The sequence below is a fragment of the Melospiza melodia genome, chromosome 2 (genome assembly GCF_035770615.1).
Source record: "Melospiza melodia melodia isolate bMelMel2 chromosome 2, bMelMel2.pri, whole genome shotgun sequence".
Taxonomy (NCBI): Eukaryota; Metazoa; Chordata; class Aves; order Passeriformes; family Passerellidae; genus Melospiza; species Melospiza melodia.
In genome coordinates this window covers 25,424,437-25,434,824 of record NC_086195.1, presented here as the reverse complement: position 1 = coordinate 25,434,824, position 10,388 = coordinate 25,424,437, and the positions used below count along the sequence as shown (strand labels likewise).

At 45.8% G+C, this 10,388-nt stretch overlaps 1 protein-coding gene across 3 annotated transcripts; it reads right to left on the bottom strand.

Moving 5' to 3' along the window:
* Positions 1-326: 326 nt before the first annotated feature.
* On the bottom strand, positions 327-8,640 carry NFKBIZ (NFKB inhibitor zeta). Of its 3 annotated transcripts, XM_063148173.1 has the most exons (12): positions 8,454-8,548; positions 7,934-8,073; positions 6,962-6,998; positions 6,762-6,865; positions 5,853-6,619; positions 5,317-5,422; positions 4,839-4,985; positions 4,268-4,331; positions 3,487-3,656; positions 2,732-2,842; positions 2,477-2,644; positions 327-1,851 (listed from the first exon to the last, which is right to left on the bottom strand). In XM_063148173.1, the coding sequence occupies exons 2-12, from the start codon at positions 8,060-8,062 to the stop codon at positions 1,798-1,800; spliced, it is 1,857 nt and encodes a 618-aa protein (XP_063004243.1). In that variant the 5' UTR covers positions 8,063-8,073; positions 8,454-8,548; the 3' UTR covers positions 327-1,797. The 3 variants fall into 3 exon arrangements, with proteins under 3 accessions (XP_063004243.1, XP_063004245.1, XP_063004244.1); XM_063148175.1 differs by having other exon boundaries at positions 327-2,644; positions 8,515-8,640; XM_063148174.1 differs by having other exon boundaries at positions 327-2,644; positions 8,454-8,530.
* Between the last annotated feature and the right edge of the window lie 1,748 nt (positions 8,641-10,388).

Genomic DNA, 10,388 nt, shown 5'->3' with positions numbered 1-10,388 from the left:
CCACAGCAGGGAAGGCATGGGGAGACCATAACATTGTCAGAACTGCCATCACTCTTTCCAGTATGCAGGGACAAGGGTTCAGGTTCCAACCCGGGGACTATAAATTCGATTTGGGGCACACCTACTCAGTTCCCAGACAACACAAAGTGCACAGTGCATGACCCAGAGCACCAGCACAAAACAAGAGAAAGAATAACCAGCACAATGGTAAGAATTCATTTCATCTTAGCAAATGGCTTTTCAGCCTCACACTATTACCATGCTAAATCAGTTTTACCTCAAGCTTGACTACAGCAGTATTTGTATCACACACAGTAACCACCAGAACTGAATGAGCATGTTTATTCAAACACAAGTTACACATAACCCTTCAAGAAATACATTGCAACTAAGCCTTTGCATATCAGATTTTTTCATTTAGCTTGTCTACAAGACATACTTTGCCAAAACAGCATAATCAGACTAATTAAATGGTTACAACAGAGAACTGCATGTGATGAAAAAAAACAGTTTAAGAACAAAGACCATACAGAGAACATATTACTGGATTACAGCCCAGCATGGATCATTCAGAAAATGACAGGAGGAAGTTTTATCCAACAGAACACAAGTATACAGCATCATTGGTATACATTTTCCATTAATAATTATTAAAAAATAGAAAAACTGTTAACATCAAATATTACTTTGCTAGCCACTATACCTATAAGGTAAAACCATAAATGGACTAACTCTGCTTAGGAGGTGGAAAACCTTAAGTCTCTAGAATTAACTAGAGCCCAATTCAGCAAGCTACTTATGCATGTGCTTAAGCCCCACCAATACTAGTAAGGCTTACACATGTTGAAGTATTATAATTAACATTGAGAGATTTCAGCATGCATCAACAGCGAAGTGCAGCCAAACACTTGCACTGAATCAGGATTAAAAGTACAAGTTACATACATACTATAAAAATAATGATCCTCCTCTCTCAATCCATTGTTCTATCACAAGAAAAACCCTTACTGGGTATGAGAAAAACTGACACAGTCCCCTGAGGAACCACAGCTTTTCCTGGTTTATTACATAACTCCAAAAGTATGCACAAATCAGTGCCAGGGACAATCTATCATAACTCTACTTTCCAACCTCAGTCTTTCAGAAAAACAGAATTTACCCAATTTGCACCAGTGTAGTATTATAACTCTGTACACAATTTGCAAGTTCAAGATCAAGGAACTTTTTTCTCCAGATCCTTCCCCAAGTGATCAATAGATTCGCAGAACTATACAGCTGTACAATAATGTCAGTGACTATATACAATCCTGCACAAGATACTGAAACAAAGCCGCAAAGTTACATAAATAAATGTTCAACTTCAAAAATATTTAATTTCTCTTGCATTTAAGTGTTACTAAAAACACAACAATCTCTGCAATTTTGACCTGTATCAGCCCTCTCTAAAATTTGAAAAAAAAAAAATCCCAAAGAATTTCCTTGTCTTCCTTGTCTAGAAGTTATCTGTATGGCTGTTTAAATAAAATCAGTCTCACTACAGCTTTGAAATACAGGTAGCCAGGAAAATGTTCCATATATTGGGAATGAAGCATTCCCTTTTGGCTGGAGGAATTTGATTGCTGGGTTTGGGGCTTTTTTACTTTTATGTAACCCACTATATAATAGTGAACAAAATACTTTTGTTTCATAGAAACAACTAACATTTGCCCACACCAGGCAAATGCTCTATTTACAGATAGACTAGGACTGCCTGACTGACAGTGAGTGTAAGTTGCTGAACTCCAAGAAACATGGAGCCTAAAACGGCGACACCCTCTGCTGAATCGCCTTCCCTTTCAGGATACGTCTTATCTGGAGAAGAGAAAAAGACAGAAACATCAGAATTCATCATCTTGAAGTGAGTCCTAAAAAAACCCACCCTAGATCCAGTTTTGCATTCATTTATCCAAGCCTAGGTCCTGAGTTCAGTCACACCAGAAGTGATCCCACTTTACAGCATTTGAACCAATGAAATGCAACAGTCAACAACTCAGCTGTGCTTAATTTACTAATCTTAGGTCAAGAGTCAGTTTTTTTATCAAGTAGGAAAAAGTGATTTTCTTCATCATTACTCAGGCCTAAGAACTGTCATTACTAATTCTGACAAGAGCAGTAAAAGCATGAACTCAGACCAGAGTGAGATGAGAAAGAGGAGTATTGCCTTCAGTACATTGCAGGGTTATAGAAACAAAGCCTATCTTGACAGGTAAAAGCTTTTAAGATGGAAAAAATAAAAGCTGCACATGAAACCTAAAACTTCAAGTCTGTATATTCTGATCTTGGTGTTGAAGCTGAAGATCTAAAGAATAAAATAGCACTTGCTAAATCTTTTCCTTGAAAGCTGCAATGCAAAACTTGAAAGAAAGTTCTGGAGTGGAACACAGCTTTTGCATGGACATGGACAGAGGGAAGGAGAGGGCTGCTGTGAATTTTTTACCTGTTCCCCTACAAGGCCATCAGGAACCAGATGAACTGGCTGCTCGTTCTCCAGGTTCCTGGCACTGGGATCGGCCCCCTTGCGCATGAGCAGGCGCACAGCGTCCAGCTGGCTCACGCGGTACTGCAGGCTGGCCGCCACGTGCAGGGCTGTGTTGCCATTGTAAGCCTGGGGAGCACAAAGCAACTCCATGAAGGGAAAGTGGGGGCATGAGCCTCTCTTTTCTCTGTCTGTATTATGGAAAATTCACCATACCTTTGCATTAACAAAAGAGAGATAGTTGGGCAGCTCCAAAAAGAGACGAATGAGCTCCAGGTTTGCTTCTTCTGCTGCCAAATGTAAAGCGGAGCGACCACTTTTGCGATCCTATCAAAAAAAGAAACTGTTTAGTCTTCCCTGCAGGTGCTTCACCTATCCAGGGGGAACATACAGACAAATAAAAATAGAAAGCAAAGTAACTGCAGAGTGTTGAGCAAACATACTTGCACTACAATTCATCAACAGTGAATCTGAATATATTTTAATATCAACATCTAATGAACAATGGAACCTGATCTCATCTGCAGGTAAGCTTACATAATGTAATATTTGATATTTTGGCTAAGTAATGGTCTGGCACAGCACAGACCTGAACTGCACAGCTAAGCAGTTTTTAATTAAAATTTGCAGCCCAAGAACACGGTGTCATCAGCACCCCACTACTATGGGTACCTCAGAGTGCTCCAAACATACTCTTACTTTTACAACACTCACTCACTGCAGCCAGCGTAGCGTCATTCTTAGTCTAGAGATTAGCCTGTCACCTCCCTCCTTCCCCAGGGTTCGTTTGCATTGGTAATACCCTGCTCTGAATAAATGGAGCATTCTCAGCCCATCTGGGTAAATTAAGCTGTAGGGAAGCTTTCAAATTAGTCTTCTTCCCTTGTAATCAATGCAGCATGGGAGAACACAGTCTGCTTCCACATTCTCTCTGGAGAATGTGGCACCTCACACTAAGGCATTTTACTTACTTTTGCTTCAACAGAGGCTCCCATTTGTATCAGGATCTTGATGGTTTCTACCAGGCTCTTGTTTCTCAGCAGAAGCTCCTGGACCTCAGGGGAGTGAGGTGGCTGACAGTTCTGCAGTTCATGCAGCACAGCATTATGGGCCAGAACTGCACAGTGCAATGCTGTCAAACCTGAACATACAAAAAAAACCCAAAAATCATCATGAATGAACAAATGCAATACAGAAGTATTGACTGGCAGCTGGTTTCAGAGGTTGGATAAAGGAGCTTCTACCCCCACTAAGTCCAGGAATGGTTCCATATTTGTAGGTGACAGTGACTGGACCCAAGCAGCCTGAGATCTGTACTGTCCATCAACAGAACAGTGAAGCAGCAGCCTACTCTGGGCCCTCAGCCAACAGATGGTGAAAGAATCAAACTCAAATGTATTTTTGTACAAACTGTACGTTAGAAAGAGCTGGTTTATGGAGAAGGGAACAACAGAACAGCTTTCTACTGCCAGATTCTGGCTACTGTATCCACTTACAACACTGGCACTCCAATGTTTTAACAATGGCCAGTTACAACCTAAGCTCTCCATGCCAAACACAGCAATCACGTGTAAGAGGAAAGAGCTCCTGACAGACACAGACTAATCACGTTTTCATCTGACAGATATGTCAACTGCACCTGTAAATTTCCATCTGAAAAGGAAATATTGCATTTTATTGCATTCCCATCAGTAGCTGTAAAACACTGTACTATCCAGTAACTCTGTAAATTATAAACTCTTAACTACTCACCATCATAGTTTGTTGCCTCAAGGTCCACATACTGATTGCTTCCCATAGCTCCCTTTTGGATTGCCTACGAAAGTGGGAACAGGCACACATTTACATCTTATCCAAACCACATACTGCTTCAAATTTGTTTATTGTCTTACTGCAATAGCTGTAATAAAGTTGCAATAAATAACAGTATGTCTGGAAGTGTTCAAGGCCAGGCTGAATGGGCCTCTGAGCAATCTGGTCTAGTGAAAGGTGTCACTGAGCACAGCAGGGGTATTAGAATTAGAAAATCTGTGAAGTCCTTTCCAACCCAAACTATTCGCTGATCCTATAGCTAAGAGGAGACTTACTGTTTTGGTTTGGTAAACTAGAGGATTCCCCCAAAATTACTCAAAAATGTTGATGAGAACCTTAATGAGAAATTCAGTCCCGCTTTAAGCTCTATGTGTAGACAGACTCACAAGGCTACCCAGAGAGAAAGACAAAGGAGAGATTTTTTTGGTGTGGTGGTGTTTCCAGAGTTTCCCAACGCAGCTAAGGGTAAGAGTCAGTGGCTGGGGCAGAGCTGTGCCTGCCTGGCTCTTACCTGGAGGACCTGGGCATGCCCCTTCTCAGCGCAGACATGCAGCGGCGTCCTGCCCCAGCAGTCTGTGGTGTTCACCTGAGCCCCCAAGCTAACCAGGTCCTGCACAATGAGATGCTGGTTGGCAGCCACAGCAACCTGGAAAGCACTCTGCAAACATCAAGAAGAAAATTTAAGCTATTAGTCATCTGATCTCTAACAGGAAAGAGCAACTAAAACAAATAAAAACCCTAGGTACCTGGTATTATTTAAGCAGTGATTATGAATACTAGGAAGCCAGGACAAATGAAGCAGAGCACATAGTTTTACCAGCTCAAGGTGATCCCAAGAAGTATTAATAGCTCAAGGTTAATATTAGTATGCAGGCTAAATCTTGGGGTTAATATTAAATAAGCATTTCACCACATCTTTCCCAGGATTCAGACATGCAGAAGCATTCAGGTGCAGAAAGCAGGTGCAAAGATTTTTTTCAGAACCTCACCTGGCCATTGTGCTCTTTGATATCCAGCATGTGCAGGGCAGCCATCTTCCTTGCAAGAACATAGGAGAGTGCTCGACGGCCCTGGGCCACAGCAATGTGGAGGAAGCTGCAGGAAAGAGAGGCAACAGAGTTACACTACCAGACACAAACCAGGGCTCAAGACAGCAGAGAACCAAAGGTCTAGAAGAGGTATTATGCTGCCAGTTATACAGAGAAGGTCTGAAGCTAAGACAGGAACATGGATATTTTCTTACCAGGGCAATTTAAAGCATCTAAATTGCAATGTTTTACTCCCCTTTTAACCAAGTCTAACAATAAGCACCTGAAATTAGAAAACACATCTACTCAAGTGTGCTGGAGCTCTGCATGGCAGCCATCAGCAACACCACACCTTTCCCCTGATCAGCCAAACCACTGCACTTGTGACACAAACACCGCTATTGAACTGCTTCACTATAACCCACAGTCTGCCAAAACCCAAACAGAAACACTCCCCAACCTCCCACAGAAGAAACACCAAGATAAACAGCACTCACGTGTCTCCATCAGCATCCTTTGCGAGGAACTGGTCTTGAGAGATGTTTGCCAGCTTGCTCTCCTCCTGCTCCACTTGCCACTGAAAAAATGACTTGCCCAGCTGCGTCGTGCTCCTGGCAACATTTTGGTCAGGCAGCGAGACATTGAGAGTAGCCAGAGAGATGCTGCGCTCCAGACTGCCACAGAGGTTGCTGGAGAGCAAGCTGAAGTTGGGGGCATGAGGGACAGCCTCAGCCTGGGGGTGGGCACTGCTCAGTGGCTGGAGGGGAGCGGAGATGCTGTCCGAGCCCTCTGAGTCGTTCAGGAGGGAGGAGAAGCTCTGTGGCGGGCAGTACGGCAGCTCGTGGCTCTCAAAGGTGCTCTGCTGGTAGGCAGGGGACTGGTCACTGCCAACAAACGGCCTGTAGTCCAGGGAGGAGCCATCTGAGGGGTAACTCTGTGACAAATCTTGGCTCTGGGACGCAGGGAATTGGTAATGCTGTGGAGGATCAAGCATGTGCTGGCTGGTGTGGTCCTGGAACGCTTGGTACTTCTGGGACGGGGAGAACGCCTGTGTTCCCGGGCTGTCCTGGTACTGCTCGGCAGGAGAGCCGTGGCTGGAGACTGAGTGCAACCAGCTCACCTGCACCGTGTTCAGGGAAATGGGGCTCGACTCGTTCTTGATGTTTATAATGTTCTGAAGCAGATCAGAGCTGCTCTCGTGCTTGGGCTCAGCTTTATGGGTCTCCTCCATGCTATCCATAGAAGTTGGTGTCTGGGGTGGGGTCTGATGGATATGGAAAACGAAACAACACAAGGCAAATCAAAACAAGCCTCAGAAAATTTGAGGTATAGTTGTACCTAGTAGTTTCTGATCACGCAAAAGAAAATGAAAAATAAAGGCATGGAAAAAATTACTACAGGCTTACCAGGAGATGTGGGTGAACATTCGCTTGGCGCTTGAAAGAAGGTCCATCAGAAAGGAGTTCAGGAGCCTTCCTTTTGCCACTGTGGCCCAGTATGCTCTTCAGTTCTGATGAAAAGAAAATAAATTCAGAATCCATTTAGAGGATACTCTCACAATTTATTTAAAATGTTACTGCAGGATATGTATTAAAAAATGGTCTACCTGTGTATGGTTCGTAGTTTGCCAATCCTCCTTGTGCCTGTTAAGAGAAATCCAAAATTTTCTGTTGTTATTATAATGTTATTTCTGGGGGAAAACAAGCAAAAACAAATAAACACAAAAAACAATCCACCCAAAAAAAAAAGAAAAAAACAGTAACAAGAAAGCAGCCATGACTTCCTTCTATAAACACAGAATATACCTTAGAATAATTCTAGTACGTGGTTGTCTAACCCAAACTTAATTGCTTTTAATTAAGGTTAGAAAATGGAAATAGTTTAATGAAACTTAAATAAAACCCACTGTTTTTCTTTAGGCTTTTCAAGCCATTTGTTATAATACCACAAAACTCCAGAAAATCTAGAGAAATATATTATTCCTTCCAGAGACCAGAGAATTTTTTGAAACATTAATAACCCAGCCAATTTTACAATTCTTTAATGCCATGAACTTTCCTATGCAAATATCTCTCTCTGAAAACACTTATCTAGGAAGCTTTCAAACATACACTCACAAAATAATAATCTAATCAAACCAAAAACAGCCTTTAATCTTCTCAGAATTTCCTGTAATTTTTTGTCCTTTCAGAGTGAAAGGGCCTACCCTGTGTGCTTTGCACAGAGGCGCAATAGCATGACAAACAAATCTGAGAAAAATCCCTAACCCTTCCAATGAATGATCTCATTCCAGCCAACACGGAATTTCTGCGGTTTCGCAACACAAATGTATCTTTATCCAGACTCCCTTTAGAAAATAAACCTTAGTAAGAACAGTTTTAAATGCCTCCTTCTCTCACGGCAAACCTTCTTTCTGATTTCTTCCCACCTGCATTTTTCCATTATGTGTTGAAAAGGAAAAACACAGACTCCATCCAGAGGAGATAAAGCTCATTTCTAGCATTACCGCAGAGTGCTTTCTTGCCAGCTTCAGTAACCATTAAAACCAAGCCTGTCAGCGCAGAAAGCTGCCGGTTACCTTGCTTTCCTCGGTGGCAGGAGCCGAGGACATCTGCTTGCTGCTCCTGAAGTGCAGCAGGAGCTCCTTCACGGAGTTCTTCACACGGACCCCCTGGAAAGGTCCTCTGTGCTGCTTTCCCCCCCCCATGTGTTGTTCAACTGTGGAGACACGAAAACAAAACCCGAACTGAAGCCACCCATTTCGTTTACTGTTTAACAAATAATAAATATAGGGAAAAACCCCAAACAATCTGGAAACTCTCGTGGAAAGGCACCTAAAGCTTGGTTTAGCAGAGAGGAGCCAGAGAGCTGCTCCGCGTACCCCTTCGCCATCCCACGGGAGTGCGGCTCCTCCGCTGCCCGGAAGGGAGCACCGCGGCACCGGGACCGAAGCGCCGGCCAAACGCGCCCGCTTTTCCCCGCTTCGGCCGCTTCCCCATGCCAGAGGCTTCGCCCCCGAGGGGACGGAGCGGGACCCGCGGCTCCGCGCTCTCCCCGCCACCCCCCGGAGCCGGGGCCGCCGCGGGGACCCGCCGTACCTTGCAGCGCGGGGCGGGGGCCGCCCCGGGGGTCCCTCCGGCCGCCGCCGCGGCTGCTCACCGAGAGGTCCGAGTCGGATCCCGGCGAGCCCGGGGCGGAGGAGTGCGCCGGCGAGCAGCTACCCTCGCTGGAGTGGGGCGAGGCCCCGTAGAAGTAGGCGAGGTTGATGGGGCTGCTGAGGGCGCCGCCGTCGCCGCCATCGGACGCCGCGTCGCGGCTGCTCTCCACGATCATGGCGGTGCGGCGCGGCGGGCGGCGGCGCGGGGCGGCGGGCGGCGGAGCGGGCACGGGCACGGCCAGGGCTGGGCGGGCGGCGCGGCGGCTCTGGGGGCGCGGGGCCGCGGCCGCGCTTATACCGGGTCCGCCCCCCGCGGGAGGGGCCCGCCGGGCGGGGCCGCGCTTCCCGTCAGGGCGGCGGGAGGAGCCTGCCCGTGAGGGCCGCTGCCTCTGCCCGGGAGAGCCCGGCGCGGAGTCACGGTCCGGAGTGCCGCCTCACGCCTTGTCCGCCAAGCTTGCCCCCACTGCCTCTGCCCGGGAGAGCCCGGCACGGAGTACCGGTCCAGAGTGCAACTTCACGCCTTGTCGGCCAAGCTTGACCCCGTGGGCTTCGCGGGAAAACAGAATATCCTGAGTTGGAAAGGCTCCATCAGGACCATCGAGTCCAACTCCTGGCCCTGCCCAGGACACCCCAAGAATCACACTGAGCCTGAGAGCGTTGTCCAGATGCAGCCTTGGCAACCTTCGCTTACCTCTGATTGCCACCCTCTTATGGAGCTGCAGAGGAGGGGATGAGCAGAATCTCTGTCGTCCCACCGCTGTTGATGCCACCTCATGTCCCTATTTCAGGCATCCCTCACACTTTGCCCCACTCCTGCCAGTCCTTGGCTCCAGGACACAGGCATGGAAGAACAGAGACTCTTTTTCGTCATGTTCATCCCATGAGCAGCATCCAGCGAGAAGGGGAACGTGAGCAGTTACTCACAACTGGGATGAGTCATCTCTGATCCTCTTACCCGGCCTGGAGCAGGCAGGGGCAGACAAGGAGTGATTTTGGTTGAAGTTTGCACCATACTGTGGTGGCAAGAGCCTCTCGGTCAAGGCCACCTCGACCTTCTTCTTGGGGAGAAGTGGGAAAGCAGCATGGTGCCAAAACAAAAATGGGTGAAACCATGCCATTACTGTTAACATCACTGAGTTATTACCAACGTTCTCAGGAAGACTTCTCAGGTTTCTACTTTTCAAACAAATATATCTGCTTTCCCATTTCTGCTGAAGTCACCATCTTCTAAAATACAAGTGAGCAATTTTGCCCACAAAGTTGAGATTAGGATGTTTTTAGCAGTGTGGCTGTTCCAATAAATGTGTAGTAAAACAACATGTTCTTACGTGGTGTTTCTAAAGTATATTATGCAAACTGGAGGTCTATAATTTATATGTTTTAGTTGTATTGAATAGCACGGGTCAGGTGCAATATGAAATTATATTAATCAGCCCACGAGGAGGCAGGAGGGAATTGCTTTATATTATTCAAATATTTCTCCCACCATCAAGTGAACAAAGGGTTTTGCTGAGAACTGTCTAGGCAGGTTTCTACTCCAAAGACTGTTGTTTTACACCATAGATTGAATCTATGCAGCCAGAGTGAAATTTGTAAGTAGAACCCATAAAACAAAATCAGATGCCAAGTAGTGGCAGAAATACCCCAATAAAGGTAAAAATTCACTTGCTTCCTGAGCAGAAACTCACCCCCAAGCGCACCTCCTCCCTTATTTAACAAAGCACTTTACACAAGTGAGGTTTATTAAATCAGCCTGTGTGTTTTAAACAAGCAAAGAGATGGTTCCCTGTTCTTCGAGCCTTAGACTCAGTTATGATACCTTAACCTTAAGCAGATGCTTTTCTCCTCATTGAAAAGACCTTGGTGCTCAGAGATC